The sequence below is a fragment of the Tachypleus tridentatus genome, chromosome 13 (genome assembly GCF_004210375.1).
Source record: "Tachypleus tridentatus isolate NWPU-2018 chromosome 13, ASM421037v1, whole genome shotgun sequence".
Lineage (NCBI taxonomy): Eukaryota > Metazoa > Arthropoda > Merostomata > Xiphosura > Limulidae > Tachypleus > Tachypleus tridentatus.
The window spans coordinates 131,224,283-131,240,310 of NC_134837.1; the positions used below are offsets into that span (position 1 = coordinate 131,224,283).

Below are 16,028 nucleotides of genomic sequence, written 5' to 3' on the forward strand. Positions count from 1 at the left end.
AATTTGAAAGAAAGTTTACACACTTTTTAATAACTAATTTGAAAGAAAGTTTACACACTTTTTAATAACCAATTTGAAAGAAAGTTTACACACTTTTTATACCTCTATGAAAGAGCGTTTACACACTTTTAAATAACCTATGTGAAAGATCGTTTACACATTTTTAATAACCTCTATGAAAGAGCGTTTACACACTTTTTAATAACCTCTCTGAAAGAGCGTTTATACACTTTTTAATAACCTCTCTGAAAGATCATTTACACACTTTTTAATAACCTATTTAAAAGAAAGTTTACACACTTTTTAATAACCTCTCTGAAAGAGCTTTTACACACTTTTAATAATCTCTTTGAAAGATCGTTTACACACTTTTTAATAACCTCTCTGAAAGAGCTTTTACACACTTTTAATAACCTCTCTGAAAGAACATTTACACACTTTTTAATAATCTCTTTGAAAGAAAGTTTACACACTTTTTATAACCTCTATGAAAGAGCGTTTACACACTTTTAATAACCTCTATGAAAGAGCGTTTACACACTTTTTAATAACCTCTCTGAAAGAGCATTTACACACTTTTAATAACCTCTCTGAAAGAACGTTTACACACTTTTTAATAATCTCTTTGAAAGAAAGTTTACACACTTTTTATAACCTCTATGAAAGAGCGTTTGCACACTTTTTAATAACCTCTCTGAATGAGCGTTTACACACTTTTTAATAACCTCTATTAAAGATCGTTTACATACTTTTTAATAACCTCTATGAAAGATCGTTTACACACTTTTTAATAACCTCTATGAAAGATCGTTTACACACTTTTTAATAATCTATTTGAAAGAAAGTTTACACACTTTTTAATAACCTCTATGAAAGAGCGCTTACACACTTTTAATAACCTTTCTGAAAGAGCGTTTACACTCTTTTTAATAACCTCTCTGAAAGATCGTTTATACAGTTTTTAATAACCTATTTAAAAGAAAGTTTACACACTTTTTAATAACCTCTCTGAAAGAGCTTTTACACACTTTTAATAATCTCTTTGAAAGATCGTTTACACACTTTTTAATAACTTCTCTGAAAGAGCTTTTACACACTTTTAATAACCTCTCTGAAAGAACGTTTACACACTTTTTAATAATCTCTTTGAAAGATCGTTTACACACTTTTTAATAACCTCTATGAAAGAGCGTTTACACACTTTTTAATAACCTCTCTGAAAGATCGTTTATACACTTTTTAATAACCTATTTAAAAGAAAGTTTACACACTTTTAATAACCTCTGAAAGAGCTTTTACACACTTTTAATAATCTCTTTGAAAGATCGTTTACACACTTTTTAATAACCTCTCTGAAAGAGCTTTTACACACTTTTAATAACCTCTCTGAAAGATCGTTTATACACTTTTTAATAATCTATTTGAAAGAAAGTTTACACACTTTTTAATAACCTCTATGAAAGAGCGTTTACACACTTTTTAATAACCTCTCTGAAAGATCGTTTACACACTTTTTAATAACCTATTTGAAAGAAAGTTTACACACTTTTTAATAACCTCTATGAAAGAGCGTTTACACACTTTTTAATAAACTCTCTGAAAGATCGTTTATACACTTTTTAATAACCTCTATGAAAGAGCGTTTACACACTTTTTAATAACCTCTCTGAAAGATCGTTTACACACTTTTTAATAACCTATTTGAAAGAAAGTTTACACACTTTTTAATAACCTATTTGAAAGAAAGTTTACACACTTTTTAATAATCTCTATGAAAGAGCGTTTACACAGTTTTTTCAGTCTGCTGCTTGTTTTTAAAGATTCCATGTTAAAACGATACAGAATTTATGACATATAAAAAAGGGCAAAGTTAATCAACTGTGTTTACCTTATTTTTATTTAAAGGTTTTCTTTGTTTCTTTATATCGTCGAAAAACCATAAATCTGAAAAAAAAATCACTAGAGAAAGTGGGGGAAGAAAGCTGCAAAAAAAAAAAAGGTAATGGGTGGGGATGGTAAACGCACATACTCATATTTACTTATTTTATTAGGATCTGTGGTATTAATTAGGAATAGATTTCATCGTGTTCAGTTTGAACTCGTTCAATTTTCTATACCGCTAGTTCAGTGAGGCAGACACTGGTGGCAAAAAAGTCAAAACGTTGGTTCTTAAGAAGGTGAGTGTAACACATTTGGTTTCTGTTTTATTTTTGTTAAATGTAAATGAACAGGTTATTTTCTATATTTAGCTGTCTTATGGTATTAATAAACGGCCAGTTAATGTAAGAATAAGGTTGATGACAAAATACAGACTTTCTGTAGTTCATGTGAGGATAAAGCTAGTAATAAAATACACTTTCTGTAGTTAATGTGAGGATAAGGTTAGTGACAAAATACAGACTTTCTGAGGTTAACGTAGGAATAAGATTAGTGACAAATTATAGACTTTCTGTGGTTAACGTAACAATAAGATTAGTGACAAAATACATAATTTCTGTAGTTAATGTAAGAATAAGATTAGTGACACATTTCAGACTTTCTGTGGTTAATTATAGAATAAGATTAGTGACAAATTATAGACTTTCTTTGGTTAATGTAAGAATACGATTAGTGACAAAATACAAACTTTCTGGGGTTAACGTAAGAATAAGATTAGTGACACATTTCAGACTTTCTGTGGTTAATTATAGAATAAGATAAGTGACAAATTACAAACTTTCTGTGGTTTAGTAAGAATAAGATTAGTGACAAATTATAGACTTTCTTTGGTTAATGTAAGAATGAGGTTAGTGACAAGTTACAGACTTTCTCTAGTTGTAAATAAGTTACAAAGTAGGGATAACTGATTGCACTTAACTAGATTTAGCATTGTTAATATATTATTAATATGAAGATAATGTTGTTCATGTTCTCATTACTCTGTCACTATCAAGAAAATGTTTCAAATTTCCTATATTTATTTTAGACTAACATTTATGTACTACTATATTCTCACTGTATTTTCAACATATAATGTTATTATTTGCGTATTATTCTCTTCACAAAGCCTTCACATGTGAGAAGCCTTTTCTCTCCAACATATCTGCATCTGATTGGTTTTTCCCTTCAAAGAACATCATGGAGCTTCTGTTTACAAGTGCAGATGTTATTGTTTTGGTGTTTTAACGTTCACAAGTCCACATCTTATTCCAGATGTTCAGATACAATTGAATGTTTCAGTACTTTCTGTTCAAAATAAAAGTATTTACATTGTTGTCAGTTGCCTGCTTTAATGATGTATTTCCATTTTTGTCAGTTGTTTTAAAAGTTCGAAAATCTTCTATTGTTAGATGTTTTAGCGCAAGGTTCCAAAATTTTCCATCAGTGCTCTGTCCACAGTTGGGAATTAAACACCTGATTTTAGCCATGTAAGTCCATAAACTTAGCTCTCATCCACTAGGGAACTATTCCGGTAGTTTCATGCACGTCAAACAATAGGTGAGTAGGACGAGTTGAAAAAGCTATGTTTTCATAACTCGCTACCTGTCTGTCCAGAGGCTGAGTCCACGTCTACATACTGGTCATGAGAGGTTGTAAAAAAATGTCGTGATTTTTAGATGAAATATGGTACGAACTAGTGAGTAAAAGTAAATGTGGTTTAATAATGTAGCAACCACACCACATTTGTTATATTCAGTACTAACAACGACTTTTGTCCACTACCAGAACGTTTGAAGACTGTTGTATGTGCTGCGTGCTGCCTTTAGAATATTTTCTTCCATCATAACTCATGTTCGTTGTCGCAACTGTTATGCACTGTTACCCAACCATAATCTTCATTCGAACAATTTTTTTAAAGGACATTTAAGTTAATCACCCATCTACAGTTGTGGTATAAGTCGGCTTCCAAGACACGTTTAAGCAGACTAGAAGCACAAAGGTCTTTTGGAACTACATCGGCGGACTTGACACTATGTAGGGTTACTGTGATTTAAGTGTATTTGGCCGTCTTTTTCAAGAAAACAGTCATTCGAGATACTGTCGGGAATTATTGTTAGAAATTATTGTTTATCACTTTACATACCTAGAGAGAGGCCGATCTTCATTGCATTGGTGTTTTTGAGTTCGAGTGTTTTCTTTTGTGGGGATAGACTTCAGTAAAATTTGCTGGTTTTGTTTTATTAAAAACATTATAGAACAGTTGTTGTATATTAACAATTTTTAAAGAACAATATGTTTTTTGTTACTGTGTCTTGCTTTAAGCCTTTTATGTAATTGATACCTCTTGCAACCCCTAGGGGAAGCTGCTGACATTCATGGTTATATTATTTTGAGTTACTATGTTGTCTAAGAGTTAACGATACACTGCCATGTTTCAAGTTTTATAGATAACAATACTTTGGTTACGAGATAAATATTGTTATCCAAAATCACTAATTTTATTTCCATTAAAAAAGTTCCAATGTTAAACAGTGTTTCATCACCGTGAAATAGGAAATACAGTTAGGCCTAGCTAAAACATTTTCGGCTGTTTCATGCCCGGTTGCAGCTCATCTCTTCTGGCAGAGAACTTTCCACACTTTTCATAACGATTTTTACAAATTAATATGATTTTGTTGGATGGGTCAGACCGAAATTTGGGGGTTATAAGGCCACCGTAGCACCTTCTAACACCCTGAGGTATTTACTAATTGAGTGAATAGGATTAAGCCAAGCTAGATTATTTAATATTTTAACTGATTCTTTAGATCGTGGTAATGATGTTTGTTTTTTCTTCATATTGTCTAGAAAGGTCCAATTAATATATCTCTTACAAAAGCTGAGGATTCGTCTAATAAGAACAAAATAGTCGTTTCGGAAATATGGCCAGGTGAGACGATTCCCTCAGACGGACAACTGCAGAAAGGAGACGAGATACTCATGATAGATAACACTCGACTGCTCAACAGATCGTTAACATTTGCTAATGCAACATTACGAAATGTCATGTGTAATTCTAGGGTAAAGTAGATAAGATTATTTGTAATATAAAACGATAACGTACAATTGTATGATAATTAGTTAAGATTATTTATAATATAAAACAATTACATGTATAATTTTGGGGTAAAAAGTTGAGATTGCAAGTGATATAAATTTGTAATTCTAAAATATTTGTAAAATAGTTAACATTGTTTGCAATATAAAACAAGGACAGGGTTAAGTAGTTGTGACTGTTTGTAATGTAAAACAGTTTGAGTCTGGACTTTAAAAAAGAACTTTGGAATATGACATTCAAATACATAATATTGTTGATTTCCTTTGATACGTGCGTTGATACTTCTAATCACAATTTATAGTCCAGGCAGCTCAATTAGATAATTGCTGTGTTATTTGTCATTTAAATTGTTTAAAGTTCTTATATTAGCTTTAGGTAATACATCTGTAATCTTGAGTCTAAAGAATGTGTCTATACGAATGTAGAAAAAAAGTCACAATTTGAAAATTGTAAAAGCGAAATTATTCAATTATTCCACTCATTCATGTGATGATTGATCTTATATATCCATGAAAAGTGCACTTTACTTTGTATTATATGTAAATACAGTTGTCAAGTTAACAGACTGTTTATAGAGTGATCTTTGATTAAAAAGCATGACACTATGAATATTGACGAAGAAATGCTTAAATTATTTTGTTTTTGAATTCCGCGCAAAGCCACACGAGAGCTATCTGCGCTTGCCATCCCTAATTTAGCAGTGTAAGACTAGAGGGAAAGGCAGCTAGTCATCACCACTCACCGCCAACTCTTCAGCTACTTTTTTACGAAAGAATAGTGGGATTGATCTATACTTTATAAAGCCCCCACGGGTGAAAGGGCGAGCATGTTTGATGCGATGTGGATTCGTTTTTGAATTTCGATATGTATCAAATTTATTATATTTACTAACACGACTGATGCAATTTTCTTTTTAACGTTTATTACTAATAGTTATTACAAGTGATGGCTTATATACAACAGTTTTACAAACTTAAAATAATACTGAGTCTTATATCTAGTCTATAACTGAATATTTTATCGACGATCCAGATTCATGACGAGTAAATTAATTCTGAGTTAATATTATTACATCTCGCTTAAGCTAGCGAGCATGGTTGGCCTCACGTCATTAACTTTTTACCGACGAAGAAAGAAAATGTCCTTGTAGAAATACTAATGACCGAAGTTAATTTACTGAAGCTGAACGGTTTGTAATGTTCAAAATCTATAAACGATCATTGTCAAATTCTGTAGTTTTCCGATTAATAAGCGTTAATCACAATTATAGCTTTTCAATATTATAGTATACTGACTGTAGCTGACCAATAATAATCATCTGTCTTTCAGCATGTTGGTTTATGTAGTTTAAGGCGAAATTCTCGAACGTTCAACAATGCTCAAAAACACGTAAACCACATATGTTTGATTCTTGCCCTCGAGAATCATCTACAAATTTAGAAAACAAGCGAGTCTTGCGCAATGCACATTTAACTATATGTGTTACGTGCATCAAACTGAAGCACGCGTTACAGTTAATAAATTTAATATATAGTGTACAAAATGTAAGAGTATCTGTCTAGGATTATAACCTGAACTGGTTTTATGTGAGGTCGGGCTAGACACCACGTTCTTCAGGTCGGATGTAAAGCTGTGTTCCTCAGGCAGTGGTAAGCCAGGCGAGTATCTTTGTTCAGAACTTACTTGTATGTATGTGCATGTATGTGTGTGTGTGTGTATATATATATACACACACACACACATATATCCTTAGACTATATTTAATAAACTTGTATTATTAACCTTCATCAATACACCTGTATGGCCTGGTATGGCCCAGCGCGTAAGGCGTGCGACTCGTAATCCGCGGGTTCGCGCCCGCGTCGCGCCAAACATACTCGCCCTCCCAGCCGTGGGGGCGTTATAATGTGACGGTCAATTCCACTATTCGTTGGTACAAGAGTAGCCCAAGAGTTGGCGGTGGGTGGTGATGACTAGCTGCCTTCCCTCTAGTCTTACACTGCTAAATTAGGACGGCTCGGTGCAGTGGGCTAACAACCTACTCACTTAAATACTTGTTGAAGAATCCGCAAGCGATTGCGGCCCAATGTTCCTAGAAGGAATCTAATGGTAATAACTAATACACCTGTGGTCCATATAGGCCCCCGACGATAAATATTTTAAAATATTTTTTCATTGACCAGTTATATTTTTATGTAATTGTCACATTAACATCATCTGACACAAAAATAGTAAAACTTTTGATGTTTTGCAGTCGAATAATTTTTGTGAATAAAAAGTTGCATGGGGTCCTCATGGACCCCAAATAATATACAGATTTGTATCTTTGTGTATTCATTAGGCAAGGTGTGTATGGACTCGCAGGGTGATAAACAGTGATTACATATTTAGATCTCTCCTGAAGTGAACTAATGCGCACTATCTACTTCAAACACGTCTACAGAATCCCCGTGCAATGCAGAAAGGCGTCAAATCTACCTGTTTAGATCTAGGATTGCTTAACACAAGACAGCATGCTGGTCAAGGTGTTTGCTTGACACAAGACAGCATGCTGGTCAAGGTGTTTGCTTGACACAAGACAGCATGCTGGTCAAGGTGTTTGCTTGACACAAGACAGCATGCTGGTTAAGGTGTTTGCTTGACACAAGACAGCATGCTGGTCATGGTGTTTGCTTGACACAAGACAGCATGCTAGTTAAGGTGTTTGCTTGACACAAGACAGCATGCTGGTCACGGTGTTTGCTTGACACAAGACAGCATGCTGGTCAAGGTGTTTGTTTGACACAAGACAGCATGCTGGTCAAGGTGTTTGCTTGACACAAGACAGCATGCTGGTTAAGGTGTTTGCTTGACACAAGACAGCATGCTGGTTAAGGTGTTTGCTTGACACAAGACAGCATGCTGGTTAAGGTGTTTGCTTGACACAAGACAGCATGCTGGTCATGGTGTTTGCTTGACACAATACAGCATGCTGGTTAAGGTGTTTGCTTGACACAAGACAGCATGCTGGTTAAGGTGTTTGCTTGACACAAGACAGCAGGCTGGTCATGGTGTTCCATCAACAAAAAAATGATGTTATTTTTGCCCAAGAATCTCGGACAGGAAAGTCCGTCAAACCTGTACAGGATATGGAAATCATGTCTGCGCTGATCACTCCGCACCCAGTGTACAGTGAGATGAGTGTTTGTAAAATGAGTGGTAAAAGATATGAGAAACACTTTATGTTCACTCAGAATTTTTGCTTAAATGTTGAATAAAAATTTGATATTAGTTTAGCTCTGAAACAAAGTTTGATGTTGTTCGACCCCCTTGGGCCCATTCGGACTCCTAGCACATTTTGTACGGTTTGGTGTTTTTCGTTACACATTCCAGAAATCTCTTTCTTCATTCAGTATTTTATTTTTAATTGTAAGATGTCAATTAGAGAAGAAGTGTCCCTATATTATCGACATATATGTCAATGATGATAATTTTTTGTTTGAGTATAAGGAAATGAATATATGTAAATTTCATATTTTGTAATAATAAATCACATGTTATATACTTATAGTACACAGTATTTCTTACAGTTTATCTGTACAATGCTATGAAAAGCTAGTATGCTAACTTTTCAACATCTAAGTCATAGCTTTAATCATTAAATATATGCGGGGTCCGTATGGACTTCAGATGTACTGAAAGGTGGATATTTTAACGTGTACTGATGAAGGTCAACACATGTATACCAGGTTACATACCATGCATCATGCTATTTTTCTAATAAGTAACTTACTTTAAAATAATTACTTTACATTTTATTTAAGCATTTAAAAATTCCTGACTTTTTACTTCTAGCCAAAATTGTATTTTTCTATGTGACTGTTTTCGGCCACCGTATATACTATCGTTTCTACGTCTGTATACAAAACAAAAACAAACGTAAACTAATGCTCTTTTCATTTCATTAGTGTATCTTATCGCACACATGTTATTTCAGACAAAGGCATATTAATTATTTCTATATAATAACATAAGATTAATTTTCATGCAGATACTGTTATTTGGACCCATAATAATAACTGAAAATTTACGATAACAAAAGTATTGGGGAAACTTTATAAATATCGCTTCTTTCGACTGGAATAAATTCTACTAACCCCCCTCCTTTTTAAACTTTTGTTGACATTAATTCAACTTCTACAGGTTGTTTTTAAGGAATAATTTTGCACATTGTTATCGGAATTTTTAAATTTACATCCCTCAAAATTTTACATTGCAAAAATTAAAATTAAAGGATCTGTAGCTTGGCTTCAAATTTTTAAAATTGCACCCTAAAAGTGAAATCCGTATGAGTATTTGATATGATAAAGACTGTCAGATAAACATTTAAAAATAATAGAGTTGTTTACCTACATTTATCAATTATCAAGTACTCTTATTTAATAGCCCTAGTAAAAATAACATAATAACATTTCAATTACAACCTTTGTGATTCGCTACTGGAGCGCTGTCCTGAGCGTCAGGTCATAGATGCACGGTATAAAAATCGTTAGTTAAAAATAGTATTTTAAAGATCGTGTGTAAAACCTTATGGTTTATAACAATTTGTTACCAAAATGCAATATATAGATCAGTGTGATACTTCTTTACAGTAAATATGGTCATAATTTTAATAAATGTTTCTTTTTTAAAACCATTTACTGTTTGCCAGCTTGAAAACTCACCTAGTAAAATTTTAAAACTATAGAGCATGTGATTGCAGTGATTTGTTTTTAAATTCTTGTTAGCGGCAAACCATACGTCATGGGTAGTAAACGTTTTGTTGGAAACTTCTAAAGGTTTTCTTATTATGTCATATCACTGATAGTTTGTAAGATATCACATTTCTTTAGTATAGGTGCTTTATACCACATGAATGTCCAAGTTTAACCGTTTATATCTGTTGATAGTTACATCCGGGTACCAGTTACTTTATACACACTCACATCGCTAACAAGAACCTGATACTCGTAATCTGAGGGTCGCAGTATCGAATCCCCGTCACACCAAACATGATCGCCCTTTCAGTTATGGGGGCTTTATAATGTATAGATCAATCCCATTATTCGTTGGTAAAAGAATAGCCCAAGAGTTGGCGGTGGGTGGTGATGACTAGCTGCTTTTCTTCAAGTCTTACACTCCTAGATTAGGAAAGATTAACGTAGCCAACTCTCGTGTAGCTTTGCGCGAGATTCTAAACTAACACACAAGAACGTAAGTTAGTATCTTATATACGATGCAGTCAGACGCTTAGGCCACGCGAATAAGTTTTATCCATTTAGCACAATGACCTATATTAATAATGTTTTGAACTTTTTAAAATTAAAAATGGTTTATGCTGTTGTACTTTCATGCAGATAATTTATTAATATAAACTAAGATGTAATTTACAATAAAGTAACAAATGTGCAGTTATTGTTGTTTTTTGCGTTAAAAATTAAAATTGGTTGTAGTTAGTATTTACCATTTTTCCGCGTTTCATACCACCCTGACTGTTATAAAAAATCATTCTAGTTATCCGATTAGAAATTTAGTTCATTACTGAAGATTAGTTCATTATTATTTAATAATTTGATTTTATTCATTAAAAAGTGCAAATTTTAATTTGTTTCAAGAGTAAAAGCTTTTAAGATATTAATATATATATTTTATATTTATCTAGGGATTTAATTTTTTTAGTGCTAATTAATATTAATTATTATTATTTTCAGCTAACGTATGGTGTTTCTACAAAGGTTTTGAGTGGCTGTGTATTGGTAAAATTTATTAGTATGTGTGTGTATACATACATACATATGTATTCATCATTAACACATAAAACTGCCACAGTGTTGTCAACACTATGTAATAAAATTTTTACTATTTCTTGTTCCTGGGCAAAACGCGTTATTTCCCTATTGCTTATGCCTAAAGTAAACGGAAAAGACCTATTTTTCTCTTCAAACTTTGCTTTTGTGACCTGGGTAATGAAATTTTCAAATTTACCCATTTTTCAGAACATTCCACGTAGATTCAGTGCTGAATAGCTGATAGAGAATTTTCTCGAACTTACAAGAAGTTTTTAGAATGTTGTAGAACTTACGAGAATTTTCAAGAACCTTTTAGAATTTTCTAGAACTTTCCATAGTAAACTTCAGTTTAGTTCTAGCTGCCTAAGTCAACACACAGACCCATCTGATTTTATCAGAGATGGCATCAAGAAGCTGCAAGCATTCTCCAGACACATTCTGCTATGTATGTGGCCAATTTATCAAGACAAGAGCAAAAAGGTACTCTGTGACGGCATCTCCTAAAATGTGTGAAGTCTACAAGACATATTTCGGCATGCCTGTCGGGGATCAAGACAAACACTAGGCACCTTATTATACCTGTGAACACTGTAAAAACACTCTAGAAGGTAAGACGGACAATATTTGCTTGTTTGAATAGTTATATTTTATATTACACAAATTTTAGACTTTTTAAAATTTAAATATCTTTTAGTATACATTTTTTAAATTTTCAATAATGTAGAAAAAATATCCCATACAAAATATTTTGCATGAACCTCTTACACATTAGTTGTGGATGAAATAAATTTATTCTTCATAATAACGATTGTATTTTGCTCTTTTGCAGGATGGTACAGAGAGGAAAAGAGAACCGTGAAGTTTACTATTCCAAGAATTTGGCGTGAACCCACTGACCATTAAAGCAATTGCTATTTCTGCATGGTGGACCCTTCCAAACGTCGAGCTGGCAAGAATGCATTTGTTACCATGTATTCGGATCTTCCATCATCCATTGTCCCAGTGCCACACTGCCCTGAGTTCCCTGTACCCACTCTATCAGAAAGGAAGCAGCCATCCTCATAAGAGAGCAACAAATCAGAAGATGAGGTAGACGTTGAAGAGCCAGATTACAATTTCAGGGTGCAGCTGGTGAGAGAAACCCATACTACCCCAACCAGAGAGACCTCAATGACATGATCAGAGATCTTGGTCTAAGAAAGTCGAATGCCAAGACTATATTTGGGGTCTGATACGTGAAAGTGATTTACATTACAGTCGCAAATCTCGAAAAACTACTCACTTCTAAACATTTTTGTTTATATTTGTATAACTTTAGTACAAATACATGTAAATCTTGATTCATATTCAGACCTTATGTAAATGAAAATGTGCAGATTTGCCCGTTTTTACACAGAAAATAGGTTAATTTCTGAATTTCATTATCCAGGTCACAAAAGCAAAGTTTGAAGGGAATAATGCCTACTTTCTGTACGTTCACAACACAAGCAATTAAGAAATAACACGTACTATCCAGGTACAAAATTTGTGTTACATAGTGTAATGAATGACGTTGTGTAATTTACCAATGCACAATTATTCATCAACTTTGCAGAAACATCATGTGTTAGACAAGACTCATCTAGTTTCGGTTTATTGATGGAAAATGTATCTTAATTTGATTACGTAGTGCTTGTTACTAGTGAATATTTATTGTTTTTAAATTTTAAATGAATCTTAATGAAATGAAAGTGAATGTATAAGATTATGTTCAAGAAAATGTGTTTAACTTTATTTATTTATTTCAGGATACTATTCAAATCGTGTTTCGTAAGAGTAATTAACCAGGTCTGATGGAACATGCAAGTGTTATTGTTCCAAACAGCTATAATGAGAAACGGTAAGAATTTTAAAATACAGCATGGAAACTTTATTGCAAACTCTGAATACAATACAGTTTTGGATTCTTTATATGAGAATATATACTGACTTATTGGAAACAGTTGAGAGGAGAACTACTATAATATTTCTTGGTATAGAAGGGTTATCAGTTTAGAACTCTCAAATTTGCTTCACTGTTCAAACTTAAAACATTATATAATAAGGGCGTCTGGTTTCTTTGTGCACTATTCTGAAGACGAGAAGATGAGATTTGTAAGGTACAGACTGTGCTTTTAACAATTTGAAGAATTTTCAATGGGTAACGAATACAATTTTATTGCAAGTGTAACATAGTAACAAACAGATTTGCAACCATCAACCACTTTAAAAGAGTTAAAGAGGAGAATCAATATTTTCAAAAAATATATATAATGTGGGTTTAAGTTTTTTTTTCTTTTCTCAGGGGGTGTGTGTATATGAAGGGACAATCCTGAAGGACCACAATGTGCCTTGTTTTACATATATCGTGCTAAATTTAGTTCCATGAAATAATTCTGTTGCAAGTTTAAAATACTTTAGAAATAAATAGATATTTCATAAATAATTAATTCAATTTTTATTATATTCATTATTCGATTACGTGTCATGGGTAATTGATGGCCATGTTACAGGAATGTATACTAAGTTCAAAGTTTTTTGGGTGTAATTTAGACGCTTGTGGCAAGAACAACAATATATTCTCTGTATTATTATACCTGAGCTTTTTCATGCAGTTATGTTGTGAAGCCAAACCCTAGCCTATGCAAATCTTATTCAATTGTCCTGAATGTTTATTGTTCTAAAATAATAAAATAATACATCTTTTCAAAGATTCTAACAAATATATAATTATTTCTTTCCTCCTTAAGATAGCTCTATTGTTCCAATCCACAGATTACTATTTTCGTTCTGTTGTGTTTAAAGTAAGAAAAGTAGAGATTAAAATAGATTTGGTGAAATATCTTAAACAACAACAAGTTGAGTTATACTACAGGTTAACTCAAAATGGACAGCAGTATCTTGAACATGAAAGTTGTGGTATTCAGGTATACAATATGTCTTGTTCCTCCTTGTATTAGTATTAACATTTAAAAAACTGTACTTTATTCAGGTTACATAATGCGTTGGTTAAGAAAGTCATGAAGCTCTTTTCACTCCAGCTACCTATTATTTTGTGTAATTCACTAAAGGAAATGCCATGTTTTTACATGTGTAAAATTATTCTAAGGCTTATTACTGTTTGTATGTATCATTTCAGTGTAAACTATAATATTTCCTCTGGTAGTCCAGGCTGAATCTCGAGGTTATAACCTCCCTTATTTGTTAAATAAAAACTGGGAACAGTCACATGGGTAGCGCAAGTAAGCCTGGTAAAGTGTGACATTATATAACATTATACTTTCACAGACTGGGATAAAATGTATACAATACTCTTAGAAAAATAACAACACTTACGTATAACCAATAAGAGTGGCCATCCTTCAGGTTCAATCACAATACATGCATTGTTGTTTTGAAATAAAGGCTGATTTCAATGTGTGTTTTACGTGTTTGTTCAATCACTTAAAGAACTTGGAATCACTCCGTAATATTACCCGACTGAATTTGAATTCCCGTTACGTAACGGATTTAATTTATCCACTTTTGTTTGGGGGCGAAGGTTTCAGTTTAACCTGAGAATACCACACTAATCCATAACTGTTTGCCATAATTTCCTAGCACTTTTTTAAATAAACATAGTAGGGATAAGTACATGATACAGCTGTTAATTTAATGTTAATTTTAAATTATATAATTATTTTCATAGCCTCGAACATTTTACTTTTAGGTCTTTCTGGGCACCAAAATGAAGACAGAAAGCTTTTGAATGAAAAACTGACTTGAATAAGAAATCATCAGTAACTTGTAAGGCTGCTGAACAATGAACACATTGAAATAAAACTCATAAATGTTGATTTTGTGTTAGTAAAAAATGTGGACTGAATGAATTTTGGTATATTTTCTCGCCAATTGCACTCTTTGTTATTACTGTGTTATGTATTTTTCAGCACTAACTTGGGTTTTGGCATGGCAGGATACAACACTCGAAAGCATTGCCAAACAGCTTTAAAGTCTTTTCATAACTTGCTGTGATTCTAGAATCTTCCCACACATTTAATTTACTTTATATATTGCACGGTATTATATAAACATACAACACTCATAACACATCACAAGTTTAAATTTGGTTCTTTTCTCTATTTCTTGTAAACTCCCATAGATGTCTCTGAAAACGTTTGCTCCAATTTAGAAAAGAGGAATTTTGAATATGACCTATCTCAGTAACAATAATTCAATAGGCAGAGTACAAACCATAATAACATTTTTAAAATGAGAAACCTGAAGTTTGGGTGACTATACAACTTTGGGTTTAACATTACTTACTAATCAAACAACATATCAATATGTGTAATACTTGTTTTTAATTACAGAATTGTAACTGAGTTACTGTTTGGAGCGTGGCATTATATATACATATATCGTATTTTAAAAGGCATTCTTGTATGATTTGTATTATTTATTTTGCATGTTACTCTAGAAAAATAAACATGATTTTAATCAATTATATGTACAATTTAACTAATTGTTTGAGCGGTAAATTGCATGCCCAGCTTTTCCCTTGGTGAAACAATGACAGATCCATGATGACGAGAAAACCCACTTGTAGAGAAAATTATATATGTAAAAACGGCTGGTATGGATAGAGAAAACTCTATGTAGAAGAGCGAACAATTGAAAATCTCTAAGTAAAAGTGAACTCTTTGGTCCATAATCGTTTTTTCGAAGCTCTTCTAATGTACTTTAAATGTCTTACCTTAAAATGTTTGCAGGTTGTTTCAAGGGGACTGTACTTATCTGATTTTTTTCCATTGAAAACGAGGAAAATACAAACAACTTTGTTAAAAATGAGCAAAAATATCTTTGAGGATTCAGTAGTGTTCACTGTTATAAGACAGGGGCAGTAGATTGGAAATGGGAAGGTGTGGTAGTCCAGTCGAGAAACTTGGCAGAAGTGGTAAAGCAGTTGCGACAGTTCTTGTGTACAAAACAGTCCATTTCACAGTAGAGATATAGTCAAGATTTCTACTTTTGAATTTGGTTTATTTAATGCATTAAATTTATTAATGATCTTGAATTTTGTTTTAGAAAAGCTATATTCTGGGTCATGAAGTAATAAATATCCTAAAGATTATTTTGATTATGAAATATTCTCTTATGCAGTCTTAAGCATTTATTCCAACCTTAATATAAACCAGAAGTTAAAT

At 32.6% G+C, this 16,028-nt stretch overlaps 1 protein-coding gene across 1 annotated transcript in view; it reads left to right on the forward strand.

Annotated features, from left to right (window-relative positions):
* LOC143236295 (uncharacterized) overlaps positions 1-14,678 on the forward strand; it is a 36,338-nt gene extending 21,660 nt beyond the window's left edge. The window contains exons 11-14 of the mRNA XM_076474566.1: positions 2,124-2,177; positions 4,768-4,980; positions 12,612-12,703; positions 14,552-14,678. Of these exons, the coding sequence (XP_076330681.1) occupies positions 2,124-2,177; positions 4,768-4,980; positions 12,612-12,647 (303 nt within the window). The 3' untranslated portion in view covers positions 12,648-12,703; positions 14,552-14,678. The remainder of the gene's footprint in view (positions 1-2,123; positions 2,178-4,767; positions 4,981-12,611; positions 12,704-14,551) is intronic.
* The last annotated feature ends 1,350 nt before the right edge of the window (positions 14,679-16,028 follow it).